Source organism: Oenanthe melanoleuca, chromosome 2, assembly GCF_029582105.1.
Source record: "Oenanthe melanoleuca isolate GR-GAL-2019-014 chromosome 2, OMel1.0, whole genome shotgun sequence".
NCBI lineage: Eukaryota > Metazoa > Chordata > Aves > Passeriformes > Muscicapidae > Oenanthe > Oenanthe melanoleuca.
In genome coordinates this window covers 98,869,733-98,887,645 of record NC_079335.1, presented here as the reverse complement: position 1 = coordinate 98,887,645, position 17,913 = coordinate 98,869,733, and the positions used below count along the sequence as shown (strand labels likewise).

Below are 17,913 nucleotides of genomic sequence, written 5' to 3'. Positions count from 1 at the left end.
TACAGATTTTATTTAGTAATAAATGTGAGGGAGAGAGAGAGACAGAATGACAAGGGGTCAGGGGGAGAGAAAGAAAGCGACTCTATCCACAAGTGCCAGGGAGAAAGAATCCACAGAATGCAAAATCTGTTGGTTTTACAGTCACTCAGGTTCAGGTGGGAATGACCAGGTACCGCCCCTCAGGCAGGGAGCTTCACACTGGATGATGTAATGTTGTGGATCTCGGGATAATTTATGAGTCTTTGACATCTTCTGAGATGCTGCAGTTGTCTCAATGTAGATCAATCATGATCCATCAGCCAAGATGAATACCTTCATCCTACATCTCAATGTCCCCATCTCAATTCCAAGGGGAGTGTTCACATCTTAGTGATTATGTAAGGAAGGACATTGGCATGGTAAGGAGGACTTATTCCACCTTGCAGGATTTACCTCTCATCAGCCTCTTCCCTTATCTGGAAACCAGACTTCCAGTGTGACCAAAACCATCCCTTGAACCTGTTATAAGTTGCAACACTTTCAGGATATCTCTGGAGATTCTGTCAAGTGCACCATTATTTTAAATTATGAAGATATTGACAGGCAATCCATTGCAAAACATGGGTAGTTCAGATTTTCAGATCAGTGACAGAAATGCCTTTAGCTGAACATGTATTAATAACTATTAAAAATAATATTAGATGCATATTACTCTGCTGAATTTATGGACTGGAAGTGCAGATGCTTTAAAGACCACAAGATGGTAATTAATTTATAGTATTTCTGGAAAAAGATAATGGCTAGGATTTCAAATTATCTAAATATGTGTGATAGTTTGCTCTCAAAGAATCGGAGATATTCTGATACAAGATTATTATACTCTATCCATTCATTACAGATTAAATTCCTAATCAATTAATTTAACTGGAAACTATTCTATTATTTTAAGCTCCAAAATTTTGTTAGTCATCTGATATTAGCTGAAAAGTCACACTTAACAGTCAAACCCACCCCCCAAAATAACTGACAGTTCTACTTTCTATGTACCATTCAAATCACTTACATTTCATGGCCTAATTTGCTGCCATTTTTAATGAACAGATTTTGCATATTCTAAAATTCAGTGTTCAGTACCAATTAGATAAATTATAATCTGTATCTCTGAATTGAACCGAATGTAACCTTTGGAACTCTAAATCCTTAATAATTAATTTCTGAAGGGCTCATCCTCTCTAGAAATAAACTTGATAACTAAAAAAAAGTAATAATTATTTAGGAAGATTGTACGTAAGTCAATAAACTCTAAAATAACCTTGAGGTTGCTGATGTGTGTTTATTATTGTGCTCCTAGAAGTCAATGTCTGTTATCTTCATGTTATTTTTTTCCCATCTTCACTAAATCTATGAGAGTAAGGTCCTTATTATTTAAACCATAAAATTATTCAAGTCACAAAAATTATACTAGCTGAGGAGTTAACATTTCCAGAAAATCAAGCTTCAGGTTTGAAGTCCATTTAGCAGACTCGTTGATTATATATATGAAATTCAATTTAAACAAATCCAGAACATTGCAAACCTTGTATTTGAAGAGCAATTCTGCAGTTGAATCAGGTTCCTTCTTTGAAAGTATTTGTGGTGCCTTCTGCCAGCCAGATTTCATAAATTCTTTTTAGAAATCTAAGGGATATTTTGCTGTATAGAATGTGGCTGGATTATTTTAATATGGTTTATGAAAATATTACTGTTGCTAAAAACAAATTAGAGGAGATCTAGCACTGACAAATTTTACTGCTATCAGTTTTGTTATAAATACTGTTTTATGCACACTGCTCTTCTTATTAAAGGCATAGCTAACACATAGTCAGATGTACATTTGAGGCTAATTCTTACAATGGTTTGCATATTTATTCTATATATATATATCCACAAAAAAAGCAGCCCAAACATGCAATGTACAACAAAAACTGCAGGGAACTAGGGAACTTAACCAGCACCAGGTTATCTGTCTTCTCCCAGAGCCTCTGAACAGTTTTCAAGGAGCTGAGCATTTTACAGAAGGAAGTCCTGATTCTTGCCCTTATGGTCTCCACATCCATTCTATCATAAAACATCCCCCAGGATCTATTCACATCTTTCAATTCTTGATGGATCCACCTCAGATGTTAGTATGGATTTGCCTGCAGGAATATATAGAAAGATGTCAGTTTTTTCCCTCCTGCTCCTCTGCCAAAATCAAAGGATAAGATTCTTCTGGAATATCACATAAGTATTTTTATTTGAATTAGTTGAAATGTCTGCCTGGGGCAGAAGGAAGATGGAAGGCAAGAAAATAAAAACCTTTTAGGCATTAAACACCAGAGCTGAAAAATATCTATATTCCTCACTAAAAAACTGACACCAGAACAATTTTTCTTTGATATATATAAAATTTGAGTGTTATTAGAAGTATTTGTATCTTTATATTCTGAATTACTATAAGATCTTTTATAGCTTCATGTTCATTTCTTTCTGTAATCAGAGTTATTAAAGCAAATCAAGGAATACACTGATTTATAAGTACAAATAACAGGCTATACTTGCAAATAATATATTTCTTCTTGGGAAGCAGAGTATTGTCTTAAATGTATGTATAACAATAAAGTGCCAATCACACCTCTGAAATTGCACCAAAAATTCTCAGAAATTCTCAGCACTCTGCTAATCTTTATGTCTCTGTGTACACGAGACACGTGCCAATAAATTCTTTTCACTCCTACAGTCAGACTTGAAATATTTGTTGTGGTTTCTCAAAATTATGATAGAATTTTGTTTATAGTTCTGTTGAAAATTCAGTCTTATTTTTCTTTGTTTTACATTTATCTCCTTTTATTCTGTTACTCGTGCACTTTTCATGTAGCTGCTTACTTGAAAACATCATCTTACAACATTTTGGGGTATACAATACAGAGAATCTGAGCAATCCAAAGGAACACTGCATGTGCACCCTCATAAGTAAAAAAAATTGTCAAATAGATTCTGATACAGGGTTTGAGGAATATATGCAGGGACATGCCTGATCTAGAAAGACTGAGCTCGTTCTACTGAATTTTGAATATAAGTCACGTCTGAAATTTCAGTACTTCTATCTCAAGATTTTTCTAGTTTGGTTCCATCTTACTTTTTTTAGACTTAGTCAGGAGAATTGAAGGAAACTTTTAGGTCATCACTGTGAGGACAGAATTCTCACTCATTAGACTGTTTCTTGATCTCTCTGGTTTTGTAATAGGCCTGTAATCTGAGTGTCCCTGTTTCAGCACATCAAAATGTATTTCCCTGGTCCTCACTGCCTGCAATTATATTTTTTCAACAGCTGTACAAATAAGAAAAGATACTTCCTAGTGAAGTAATAACAGGACTATTATTCTCACTATTATTATTATTACTCACTATTATCTAGTGAGTAGTTTAAGCTACCTCATTTCAGATTTAACGTAAAACCAAAAGTAACTTCCTTTCCCAGTGAGGAGAAAAATAAAATCAACTCCTATCTCTGAGCACTCTTCACAATGGACATATTGGTTTTACTGATATTTCATAAAAGGTAAATTCAGCAACAGAAGAGAATTAATTTTCAAATTCAGAATATAAATATTCTCTATGACATCTAGAATTCTGAACTAACAGTTCACTGTAAATATAGAAAAAGATGTCAGCGAAGACTGGGAGGGACATTTCTATGAGACTGGCCTTAGTGATACAGCAAGATGTTAAATTAAAAATTCAGAGAATCTCTAAAATCCCTAAAATCCAAATGAATACAATTGCTTCTGATCTGAAGCAATAGAAAGGACCAAGATAGAAGATTATATTACATCCTTCTGCTTGAAACCAACAACCATGCTGCCCTAACCTCCCTAAGACCATGTTATCTGCTGGACAGATTTAGATTTGATATAAGGAACCCTGTTTGGGCAAGGCAAGATAACCTCCAGCAGACCCTTAGAAACTGAACTCTTCTGTGATTTTGTAAAACAGAATTTAACAAATACATTAAAATTATAAGCAAAAATATATAAGGTTTAATTTGTCTATGCACAGAAATCATAAGAACTATTATTAAGGGGGAAAAAAACCCAACAAAACCACAGGTGTGGGTGCTGGATTTTGTGTTTTGGAGGTTTCTTTAAGAAGTGAGAGAGGAGTTGAGGAGCAAAAGGAGCCATACCTAAAGACTGCTACACATAAGTGATGAATTTGACAATCACATAGAAAAGACAAAACATACAGTGTTAGGAAAACAAACAAGGCTGCATAGTTAGATCCCAAAGTGGCAACAAAACAATTTACATTCTAATAAAATCTGAGGAAGATGTTAAACAGAGGTTAATAAGGCTAGACAGTTTCAACCAGCAGGGCAAGCTGTTACTGAGACAGTCTCTGCTGATTATTGCTGATTTCCAATAACCTTGAAAAACCAAGAAAATTCCAGAAGGCTGAAAGAAACTGTAGAGTGCAAATACTGAAAATATAACCTGCACATTTACAAGCCACTCCAACTAACATCACTGCTAGACAAAATAATAGAACCTGATTAATAAAAATTTAAATGCTGTAAATGCAATTACTGAAAATCAACTTAGTTTTTTAAAAAGCAGATCTTACTAAAGTATCCTGATCTTCTGAAAGCTTATTCTTTTTTTCTGAGAATATAAGATTGGATGACAAGGAATTTGCAGATATACACATTTATGTCTGTTTCTACATACATTGCAATAATATGTATTTTGATTTCTGAAGCTAATTGAATGGCAGCCTACAGTACTTTAACCAAGATTCAAAATTATTGCAAATGTGGCACTCTAAATATCTCAAAATGTAATCATAACAAAGAAAATGAGTGGTTTCTAGTGAGAATCTTCTAGTGGAAGTCTGATTTCCAGTTCTTCATTGTTTACCATCTTTATTGTTTGAACTGCAGAAAAATGCACAGTTTATGAAGCTGAAGATGACTTGAAGCTTACATGTCAAAAGCTTGGGGCAAGTAAGTCAGCTGGTAAAAGGAAGCATTAGGCATTTCAATGTGATCATATTTGAAGTCATGAACTTAGGGTAAAGAACATAGCTCCAGACCAGGACATTCAATGCCAGGAAAAATGTGTCAAACCTCTGATAGATATGTGACTTGGGAAAGGAAGAGAAAAGAAACTGTACCCCTCTGAAAAATGAGACAGGGAATCTGATGACAACTGACATGGAAAAATCTGATGTGCTCAGAGATATTTTTCCTCAAGTTTTTCTTGCCAACTGAATTTCCCACATCTCTCAAGACACTGAACTTAAAGGCAGGGACTCTGTTGTAGGAACAGACAAGATTCAAGGCCATCTGAGGAACCTGAAGATAGACAAGTCCATGGAACCTGATAAGATGCATCCCATGGTCCTGAGGGAACCAGCAGATATAAGCAGCTCTCTATCACTTCTGAAAAGTCATGACAGTCAAGCAAAATCCCCAGTGTCTGGAAAAGGGGAAATGTTGCACCCATTTATAAAAATGTGTCAAAATGAATACTCTGAGAACTGTCATCCAGAAAGCCTCTGTGCCTAGGAAGTTATCAACAGTTTCTCCTAGAAGCTCTGCTGAAGAATATGAATGACCAGGAGGTATATTAGGGAAAGCAGACATGGTGTCATAAAAGGCAAATGATACCTGACAAGCCTGGTGCCTTCTATGAAGGACTGACTCTGTTGGTAAATGAGAGAAGAGGTTCTGATGTAACCTACCTGGCCAATGACACAGTTCTACACAACACACTTGTCTCTGAATTGGAGAAATATGGGTTTGACACATGAATTGTTAGATAGATAAGGATTGACTGGACTGACATGCCCAAAGAGTCAATGAATGGCTCAAAGTCCGAATGCAGATCCAAATGGAGATGAGTGTTTTCCTTCAGGGCTATTGGGACAAGTTCAGTTTCTTTATTAATGATCTAGACTGTGGGGTTGAGTGTACCCTTAGCAAGTTTGTGGAATGAAATCAAGCTGAGTGGTGCTGTTGGTATGACTGAGGGAAAGGATGCCATCCAGAGAAATGTGGACAGGCTTCAGGAGTGGTCCCATGTGAACCTCATGAAGTCCAACAAACCCAAGTGTAAGGTCCATCACCTAGGTTGGGGCAATCTCCAGCAGCAATACAAACTGGGGGATAAATGGACAGAGCAAAGAAGGGCTTGGGGATATTGGCAGATGAAAACTTACATGCAAGCCAGCAATGTGCTTTTGCAGCCCAGAAAGCCATTAGGATCCTGGAATGCATAAAAAGCAGCATAGCCAGCAGGTCATGGGAGGTCACACTGCCCCTCTACTCTGCTGTCCTCAGATCTGATATGGAGCACTGAGCTCAGCTCTGGGGCCCCCAGCAGAAGAAGGACATTGACATGTTGGAGTTTGTTGACATGAGGGCTGTGGAAATGGTCAGAGGGTTTCTCCCTTTCATAAAGAGAAGCTGAGAGAGTTGGCATGGTTTATCTTGGAAAAAAAGGCTCCAGGCAGACCTTTCCATACTTAAAAGGGGGCTACAAGAAAGATAAAGAAATACTTTTTCCCAGAGCATGTACTGATAGTATGAGAGGAACATTTTTACAATAAAGAGGGCAAATTTAGATTACACAAAAGGAAAGAATTCTGGAATACACTGCCCAGAAAAGCTGCAAATATCCCATCCCTGGAATATTAGGGTCAAGTTGGACAGGACATTGAGGAATCTGGTTTGGTGAAATGTGTCCCTGCCTGTGGGGTGGAGTTGGGCTAGATGACCTTTAAAGGTCTCTTCCAACCCAGACCACTCCCTGGTTCATTGATTCTATGATCTGTAAAGCAGAAAGAAGCAGTAGTACAATCTACCATATCTGGGCAGATCTGTAGCTGGGCTGGATCCTTTCTGGCTTTACATGTTATGAATATGTAGATTTGGAAGCATAATTCACTCACAGAATTCCTCAGAGATAATTTTTTCCATATGAATAAAACCTATGCACTGCACTGACCTAAAGTCTAAAATTGCATTTTATGAATAATTATAAACAGGGTTAATAAAAATATTCCTTATAATTATATTCTAATAATTGTGTTTTGAAAAAATAAATCCTAACTTCATTTGTAATATCTGATTATCTGATTTAACAGGCCAGGATTATGGCACAGCAATTAAGCAGTGAAGGAATTTCAATTGAGTTATTACCTGTGTACCTAGCTTTCACAAACAGATGAATTAATCAGGAATCAATGAAGACAATCTCCCTTAGTTTCAGGCTCAGCAAATTACTCAATAGAGTGAGAATCAAAAAGAAGCCAGTGGAGTCTGTTTATTGCTGGAGGAAAGGGTAGGGAGAGGGCAGAGGGTAGGGAGTAAGATGATGAATAAAATCAGAAAGGAGGCATGTGAAAAATGGCAAATGGATTAGGAACAGAAGCAAAAGGGTGTGTGATCTGGTGGTGTGTATTTTTTGGAAAAAGTTTGGAACAGTAATGGATACCTTCTCTTATCTAGAGGGAACTCTGCTATCATTTCTAACAGCTTGGCTGTACTAGGGAAGAGCAGGTAGGACATTCATCATCTGACTGACAGTATGCCCACTAGCATAATTTTTTGGATGTAAAACCAAAGGAAAGAACACTAGAGAGTACAGCTTGCTGAAGCTTGGGAGCATGTACCCAGCAGAGCCTGCCCTGTGGAGGATATTCTTCTGACTCTGTTCCTCACAGAACCTCCCTATTTTCCTAATGCAATGCTAATGCTGTGGACAGGGCAAACTACTCCCTGTGACTCCATTCCTCAGAAGAAAAATAAATATTGTGTGGGAGACAACCTCCGCCTCTGTTCAGCACATCCCTCTCCCTTTTTTTCCCATAGCCCAGAACAATGGTGGATGCCACTAGTTTTAATCTCTGACTGTGTTTTAAAATTAACTCATTAACTTTACTTTTTTTTAAATTTTTTTTTTTTAAGATATTTGCATTTTTTCAGTATTCAGGGAAAAATATGTTTCTTCCTATGTTTCACAGAAAATGTGGGCGGAGTCTAAAGATCTTAGGAAGGTATCTATATCTGAAACCTGAGTCAACACGATGTAAATTTAGGTTTTTTTGTTTTCCTGTGTGTTGGCTTGCTACTCTAGGGTTTTGTTTTGGTTTGTTTTTCTTTTTGCATTTCCTGAACCACTGTATTCTTTCTATTTCCATAAAATTAGTAAAAGCACATTCCAATTTAATTGCATTTCAAAGTGTTTTTCAACAACTTTACACCACTGATACTTAAAACCAGTTTGTAAAACATGAAAACGTTAAATATATTAAGGTTGCATTTCCATCACAGACTTTTTGCTAACCTTATGGAAATGGACCCTTGCAGTCTCCTCAGCTCATACCTTTTGTATTACCTCTCTATAAATTCCAGGTTTCCATTGGGTTCAGAGTTAATACCAGTTTAAGTACACAAGATGATTAAGCAATCAATGAGACATTTTTATCAATACTTAGGTGATGATACATCAGTTTTACAAAATCAAACAGTATGTTTATGTTATATTTAGACAGTCATTAAATTTATACAAGAAAATATTACTTTCCCTCTAAGCTGGGACTTAAATATTCTGGATACAAATAATAAATGTTCATTCTAAAACATCACATTTGTTTGTGAGACAGAAAATCCTTTGGCTAGAACAGTTCAAATGTTTTCTGGCTTCTAGAAAATATTTTTAGCTGCTTATTTTATTTGCACATTGAAAGTTGCAACCCAATTTGAGCTTTTATCAATACAAATACAAAACTGGCAACAAAGTTCCTAGCTCTGCTGAGTCAATTTTAGACACTCATTCATTTAAAACATATTTTTGGAGTGCATACATGGCTCAAAATAAAATATTTGATAAATATTTCAAATGGTGATAAATATTAACATCAAATAATGAACCATGAGTGTAAATAAGTTTGCCCATCCCTCAATGGACTTAGCATGACCCTTTACTTAAGTTAAATGTCTGAAAGAACTATCTCTCCACCAGGAGATTGTAAAGTCAAAAAATCTCTAGCCTTTTTTAGGCAGAGGAAAGAGGTAAATGTGAATGTCAATATCCTTTTCTGCTCTGAATTATCTGCTGTTCAACCTTAAAGACCCAATCAGAAAAGGCTGCTGCTACTAGAGTGAATGAATACTGAGACAATTTCTGAGGTAGGAAAGGTCTCAGCTTTGTAAAGCTCTTTTAAAATTGCAGAGATATCAAAACCCAGTGCCCAAGCTCTTTGTAAATGTTAAGCATAAGACTTGAGAATTCTTTTATAATATCTATGATGTCTTCACAGTTGGAACTGCAAGTGGCTCAAAAGAATTGATTACTGATTACTGCAATTTTCTACATCACCAAATTTAGAGATTTAACATGTTCTGCAATTAGCTGGTGGTCTTGGATTATCTACCTATGTAATGCCAAAGAAGTAGCTGGATAAATGAAGTGCAATACAGATAAAATCAATGTTAGTTCAAAGGCTGAAGTCTCAAGAACCTTTTTAATCATTTCTAGTATCTCATAGCAATGGACTGAATCATGACCTCACTGACAAAAAACATAACCACACTGTTCCTAAAATGTGTGGCACACCTTCCATTTCCTTCAGAGCATGAAAGCGCAAGCTAATAGACTGTTCCCTTTATCCTACAGGTCTTCCTGATCTTGTAAAGAAAGATCTCATCTCTATGTGGATTTTTGAAATAATGCTATAATGTTAACTTATTTAAAATTTGTAAGAATAATAAATTTGCAAAGTCATTCATCATTTTGTCTGATGAAGAAGACTCATGCTGCTCCTCAAGTTTCCTAGTTGACTGGAACACATTGCACTTTTGTAAGATGAGCATGACAGCTGTTCAGGACACAGATATGGGCAGGGGAACACCTCAAAATTTAACCAGTTATCCTATTTTGACCTACAAGTCTGATCACTCAGAGTGAGATCAGCTTTTGAAAATCTAGAAAAAGAAAATGCAGAAACTCCCCCATGGTTTGTGCATAGTTTGTTATTGTCCCAAACATTAAAAGTATTACAGTCTTAAAAGCTCCTAAATATTGTGACAAATGCTAAACTGCAAACATGAGATCTGACAATTTTAAAGACTAAGAGATCCAAGCTAAAAGTCCTGAAGAACTTTTATAGGAAAATCTACTGTCTGTAACAGATCCATTGTAATGAGAGTTATTCAAGAAGAGGTGCTGTCTTATGTTGAATGAATTATATATAAATAATTTCCTATCACAATTGCAGCAACTGAAACAGTCTCCGGTGTTAAAAGTACCTGTGTAAAAAAAAAAAATAAATTGACAAAGTAAAAAATATTTCTCCTCTCCTTGCAAAAGAAACAACCAATATTCAGAAACAAGTTTTCAATTCATAATCTTTAACTACACCTTCGAATTTTCTTTTAGGCTAGACTACTTATTAAAGAAATTTTTATGCCTTATTTCATACTATTGCACCAGAATTTAAAAAGAACAAAACTAAACACACAAGCAAAACAAAAACAGCCCAAGTGAAAGCCAGTTTTTAAAGTAGTTTTTAAGTAGTTCAATGACTTTTAAAATTGGTTCACTGCCCACTGACACCAAACTTTGAATCAGAATTGCTGTATCTAGATGAATTTCTGCAATCAGGTTTTGTGCAATGTTACATACACAAAAGTTAAAGACTCTTTGAAACTGGATTTTCAGCACTGACACAGGCTCTAGCTGCTGTCACCAATTTTGAAATCACTATATCATTCATGCACATATAAGTTAACATATTGCTCAAGAAAAAGCCAATTTATTTAGTCACGATGAGTAACTCAATGCAATGTTGTTAAACAATAACAGTAACTCAGTAACTCAGTGCAATATTGTTAAAACTGTCACTTGTCTGTTGAATGTGAATTTTATTATGCAGTGATGAATAGCACCTAAATAATAATACAATTATACAATGATGGATGCAAATTTTGTTCTAATTTATAGCTAAAGTGTTCTAGAAGAACAAAAAAGAAAGCATATGTTTAATATTATGAAATTCCACGAAGTTAAAAGAAAGCTAAGCCCTCAAATTAGAACTTTAGTATATTTTTAAGTGCTTTGACCCCAAAGGTAAGAAAAATGATTAAATATTAAATGTACTTGAAATTGGTTTGGTATACTTGAAACTAAATTCTGTGGGAGCTTTGAGTTAACCTCAAGACAACAAGACTTAAACTAAGAAATTTTGATCAGAAAAAAAAAAAAAAAAAAAAAGGAATTGATCAGATTTCCAAAAGCTTCATTATGTCTGAGACATTATCTGGAAGAGAACTATTCCTCAAATGTGAATCTAACAGAATATATGACATCTCATATGCCCAACATGGGCACACCTTTAACCAGACCAGGCTGCTCACAGCTCAATCCAACCTGGCCTCTTAAAAAGGACTTTCTTGTACAGTGCCTTGCTCTTTCAAAAGGGACATTACTCCTTTTCAATACTTTCCCCAGGAAAATCTGGGTGTCATGCAGTCAAAGGTAAAAGATGCATATTTTTCCTGTTACATATCTTTATGATTTACTATACATGCCCCCCCATTTGATTTCTGCACCAGTGGGTTCAAACTTCAACTTGAGCAGTGCTATGGGACCTACGACAAAAATAAGACAAGTATCAGAACTAGAAGTTTTAATAGCTCTGTACTGATCACGTTTGCATTGCATAAAAGAGACAGGCTGAAAAAAACCAAAAATCCTTAGCTGTGAAAGATAATTACTTGCAAAGTGAATTCCTTTCACAGAGAAGGAGATGATCCTATAATTAATACCTTTAACATTCTTTTTAAGTAACAAGGTTGCTGCTTTGTGTGTTTGGGTGTTTTATAGGAATACAAATGAGAGTTAGTCCATCCATATTCATATTCTTATCATTCCATCTTTGGCACATAAAAGACTATAAAGCACTAAATTTGTATTTTCCGTGTTACTTTTTATCTTGTGATGACCTCTCCTGGTTGAGCTGTTCATTAGCCTTGATTCCAGAAGGGTGTTTTCATTCCTCCACGCTTATTAAATAAATAAAAAAAAAATTATATAAAAAAAGCAGGAATACGAAGAATTTATTGCCAGAGTGTGAAAACATGACCATGAATTGTATAGACAGTAAGATCTGAGCATTAATGCATGTGATATTGTATCACAGTGTATGTTTATTATAACACAGGATAGGCTTTCAACTCCCACTTCATCTCGAGAAAAAACTGAATGAGATTAAAAGCTTTCAACATGATCACTTCTGAATCAGTATTACTGAGAGATTCCACTGTAACGACAGAGATGGATTTGCTTTGCAAAGTAAACAAACATTTGAGATTCAGTATATTCACATAAGCAATGTCCAATTCTATTCTTTCTGAAAACAGCATCATTTTCTATGCCAGCACAAACAGACTGTATGAAAATACTGAATAGCAAGTTCATATTTAGGGATTTGTAATTCACTGTACACCATAAGTCTTGCATACTTCCTAAAAAATACTGCAAAGAATAAAATCGATGTTGTTAATTACAACAATGGAGGAGAAAATGAAATAATGGTTGGAAATAAGTTTTTACATCAAAGTTGCATTTCACACAGGTTTTAATTCTTTCAGAAGCATTCCCAATATGATATTCAAAATTGACAGAAGGAAAAAAGGGGAAAAAAAAAAAGAAAAAAAAAAAAAGATGAAGACTAGGTACATCCTCTTGCCAGCAGAGAACAAAATTCTCCAATCCCATTCACAATCAGCTGTATATAAAGTTGCAAACAAATGCAGAAAATAGAGCACAGTGACAAAACACAGTACAGTGACCACTTTGCATAGCAAAGCATGCAACAGAATAACCAGCAAAGTGGTGCACCAAAACACTGTGACACAGCACTGGAGTTCCCACTGTGGTACCACTTCCCAAGCACCTGTAAGCCTTTACAAGAACTTTCACTATGCACTGCAATGTGAACAATCCTTTTGTAAATTTAAGGCTGATGTGTACTTCTAGGTATATTTATGTTTCCAGTAAACAAATCTAGCTCCATTTCACTTTCAGAAGTGAGTCAGAAATAAAATTAAATGTCACTCAGTACATAAGGAGTATAATGTATAAGCTCTTGGAAGGTAGATTAATATAAAGAAATCTTTGAATTGTAAATTGAAAATTGTCATTAAGATTATATATATCCTCTATTCCTGGGATTTTCTGGCTATAGTGAAGTTATTGCAACCACTAACTTCTCAACAAACTTCTTTCAAAAGTTAAAGATTTGTTTGTTGGAAAATCAGATTACCCTGTAGGTAATTTTCAAGTTAAACTACAGCCATTAGTTGCTGAGTGACAAAAACAAACAAAAAGCTCCAAAACCCTGTTGTAGAAAAGCAGGGACTTTGTTTTCAAAGAACAGATTTCTGACAATCTAAATCATGATTCCTTGCCCCCTTACATTCCTGTTATGCAGAGCCTGAGAGATGACCATGAAGAAATAATATGCCTAAGAAAAATAATATAGCTGGTCAAAACTAAGAAGTAAATCTCAGAATCAATACTTCTCCAATTCAAAGGTAGGAAAACAACTGAACGTCCTACAGCCTCTGAGACCTAGATAACAATGAAGACATTGCTGTGCATATTTGTTGACACACAAACAAATATACAAATGCAAATAAATTCTGGAATAACACTTGTTTTCCAGTAAGTATTAGATAATAACATATAGAAACCCACTAAGAAAGCATAGCAGTCCTTCAGTTCCCTAATAATTGCCTTGTTCATTCCTGCCCCCAAGGAAATAATTAAATAAATAAATAAATAAATAGAGTGATCTACATAGATCTCTATGCAGTATATACATTACATTCTATGGCAATTCCCTGCTTGGTCGGTAGAATCAACCTCCATTCACATGTATTCAATCCCAGCACATCTATCCACAGCATTTCAGGACACTTCCTTCCTCTATAAACAGCAGATCAAGCCAGCAGTATGATGATGATACATAAAAATGCACTGTTTCATCTCAGTATGCATTTCAAAAATACTTGGCAATTGGCAAATGTTTCACATGGTCTAAAGAGAAACAACTAAATACTTAATGCTGACATCTACTTGCAAAATGTTTTGCTCAAAACTACAGCTCAGTGCAATGTTAAAGATTTGATCCAATATCCACTGAAATCAATGAATATGCTGTCATTTTAACACTGGTAGCAGAATTGGATTCTGTACAGGTGCTCTACACTCCTCTGGTCTGAAGTTCAGCATTTCAGCAGATGCTTGATCATTTCTCTACTATTCCTGCCTCGCTGGGAGGGCTATTGATGGTCTCCTCTAAAATACCTTTGCTCATTCTATTGTGGGCAGCAAAACTTCACTCTCAAGAAAAGCTGTCCTGGCTCAGTTCCCTCTCATCAACCCATAATCTTTCTTTCCTCTTCAAACGAGACAGAATTTTCTCTTGCTGCTCCTCGATAAAACATTAGTTATGGAAACTGCTCACATCTCCTCTTTTCCCTCACAAAACTGTGCAAGTGAAGTACTTTCCAAATGAAAATTGCATCCTTTCTAAGGAAGGTAGGAAAAACCAAAACAAATCAAACCGACCAGGCAAACAAAAACTACCTCTAAACTTTGAACAGCTTATGATTCCTTTCCCCCTCTGACTCCATTGCAGAACCAAGATTATATCACAGAGCAGGTCTCTTTCAACTTTCCACACCAGCTACCACTGAAATCACCAAGGAAGATCTGATGGGGAGCACTGCAAACAGTACCAGACCTCAGTGCACACATACACATACAAAATAAAATCAAACACCATCAAACACAATATCCATCAGCAAAGTAAAAATAATCAACATCACAGAGTTGTGGGAATTTCCCTCTGGCTTAATTCAGAGCCGAAATTGTGCATGTTTCTTAGAAAAGGGTACTTACGAGATGCAGGCAGAGCAGTCCTGGCTCTGCAGCTAATGCTGATGAAAATCCAGAGGAAGAGAGCTGCCCTGCAGCCAGCTCGGGTAACCACAACCATCCTTCACTCCCTGGCTCCCTGTACTCCAAATGCCAGCCGCGGAAGACCTGCTTTTCTCCACTTCGGCCCCCTTCGCTCTCTCTCCTTCTCTTCCTCGGAGGAGGTGTCGAGGAGGTAAAGGGGGCAGGGCTTTACCTTGGGGTAGGAGCCAAACCCCCTCTTCGTCTGCTATCTTTGGCTTTGCAGCAGCAGCAGGATAAGTCTCGGTACTTTTCTTTCCCTTATTTCTCTGTGTTTGTGCGTGTGTTTCTGTGCCTCCTTCTCAGAGGAAGGGGAAAGAAAAAAAAGAAAAAAAAAAAAAAACAAAAACAAACAAACACCAAGAAGAATCAAATAACAAGGATTGTAGAGTAGAAAAATAAATAATAATAATAATAAAAAAATTATGAAGAGCAATCCCCCAAAAGACGTGGGAGGAGGGAGGGAAAAGGGAAATGGAGATGAAGGGAAGGAAGAAAGGCGACTGAAGCAGTTGGTGTTGCTAATGCTGCTGTTGATGCTACCACTGCAGCTGAGCCCTCCTTCCTGTACAGAGGAGCGCTGCTGAGAGAAGCTGGCAATAACCTCCCAGCTCAGATATATATACACAGTGTACACGCACACACAGCCGGGCAGCCAAACACACACTCACACAGAAGCAGGGAGAGGGGAGGGAGGGAGGGAGGGAGGGAGGGAGGGAGAGACACTCCCGCAGCACAGAAGCAGGCTCAGAGCCTCTCATGTATTCATCACCTTTCAGCGGGAGGAAACGCTGCCACTAGCAGCAGCGACCTTCCCCTCCGAATAAAAAAAAAAAAAAAAAAAAAAAAAAAAAAAAAAAAAAAAATTAGAAAGACAGGAGACGGGAAAATCCTCTTCCCTGCGCTCCCCTCCCCTTCCCTTCGCTTCCTCCAGCTCCTCCTTCTTCCTCTGCGCCCCTCGGGCCTCCAGGACAGCGACCGTCCTCTCTTGCCTGGCTCGGATGCAGAGCCGGGGATCGGGGCTGGGAGGTGGAGCGGGGCCGGGGCGAGCGGGGATGGGGATGGGATGGGGATGGGGATGGGGATGGGGATCGGGATGGGATGGGGATGGGACGGGGATGGGGACGGGGATGGGGATCGGGATGGGATGGGGATGGGGACGGGGATGGGGTGGGGATGGGAGGGATGGGGATGGGATGGGGATGGGGAGGGATGGGGATGGGATGGGGATGGGAGGGATGGAGGGGGATGGGATGGGGATGGGAGGGATGGGGCCGGGGCCGGGGCCGGGGCTGGCTGCGGAGCGGCGGGGCGGTGTCGCGGTGTCGCGGTGCCGGGGAGCGGAGGCGCGCTGTCCCTGCTCGCTCCACTGCCGGCTCCTGCCGCCCTCCCCGCCTCCCCCACGCACACCGCGGCTCCCCGAGCTCCAGCCTGCTGCGATCCGAGACACTGGCCAGCAGGCAAGTCCTCCGAGCGGTCCTAGATGTGCTGGGCAGCGAGCACCATCCCGCCTGCAGAGAGCTGGGGCTGCGGGAGCCGCTAATGCAGATGTTGCCATTCGGTAATTAATTCTCAGCCAGGAAGCAAGCTGCATTGAAGTATCACTGTGGTTTTCACCTACAAGAGATGACAGAGACAACCTGGCCGTACCCCAGCCTTATGCAGGGATGGGAGCCTGACTCTTCTTTCCCATCCCTCCCCAGCCCTTCTGCCCTTAAACAGCTGAACCGAAACTTATTGCTCACCAGATACGGAAGAATAATGAGGGTAGGGAGTTATTCATGGATTATTTATTCTACAATCAATGAGGCAAAGAAAAATGAAAACAATTATTTCTCAGGTGTTATATAGAGAAAGCTGAGAAATGGAGAGGTATAATTTCTTTAGAGGAGCCCCAAAGCAGGGATAAATTATTTTCAGTGACTAATACACATGCTGTTAACAAGTACCTGCTGTTATTTAGTGACTGTGATGAAGTGGTTAAGACCGTAAGATGAGATTTTCAGAAAGGCCTTGGGATATTAGGATCCTCAGTCCTATTGCCTTTCAGAGGGAGTACAGTGCCTATCTTTTAGGTCACTTTGAAAGCTCATCCATACGTAATATGTGATATCCCAGGAGAGCTGTGGCCTAGAGGTCTGAGCACAGCTCAGGACGAAGCTTAAATGCCAGTCCTGGGGAAAGTGTTTCTGTAATCTTGTCCAACAGCCATAATTTTTCCTCCTTGAGGTTTTCCCTCCCTTGGCTTATCCAAAATGATATTAATATATTAATATTTAAAATGCTTTCATAGAAGGAATGCCAATATGTCTACAGCAAGTATGAAATAAGAAAGTACACTATGAATGATGTTTTATACTTATTTCTGTTTTTGAAAGAGTAAATATTTCCATAGAGACCCTGTTACCTCTTACCTGCATCATCCTAAGCTCTTTGCAATATCCTCCCCTTTCCTTCTAACCCACAGATACATTTTGCAGTCCTGTAATCATTAAGATAAGTGAGGTTTTTGGGAATTAACTAAGAACCAAATATTAATTAGTGACATTAAATTAGTTCAAAATTGCCTCTTTCCATAACTTCTTTCTTGTTTATATCTTCTATTCCCCTCCTGCTGTTTATCCCACAATTTTTCAAGTTCATAAACCTAGATTTTCTTTTCTTTAGTTACCACTGATAGAGCTGATATAGCATCACAAAGTGACTGCAGATATTAATGGAAAAAACTCTGAATATGACATGCAAAAATTTTTACCACTTTCATTCTGAGTTCTTGAAACCCTTTCTGTATTCATTGACCTTTATAATTCACTTGAATTAGTAATAAACAGCTTCTCTGAGTAAGTACTTAAAGGCTCAGCAGACCATTTTTCAAACAAAATTTCTG

At 37.7% G+C, this 17,913-nt stretch overlaps 1 protein-coding gene across 1 annotated transcript in view; it reads right to left on the bottom strand.

Annotated features, from left to right (window-relative positions):
* Positions 1-15,425, bottom strand: part of CNTNAP2 (contactin associated protein 2) — a 1,042,550-nt gene extending 1,027,125 nt beyond the window's left edge. Inside the window, exon 1 of the mRNA XM_056484872.1 lies at positions 14,970-15,425. Within this exon, the coding sequence (XP_056340847.1) occupies positions 14,970-15,066 (97 nt within the window). The 5' untranslated portion in view covers positions 15,067-15,425. The remainder of the gene's footprint in view (positions 1-14,969) is intronic.
* Positions 15,426-17,913: the final 2,488 nt, after the last annotated feature.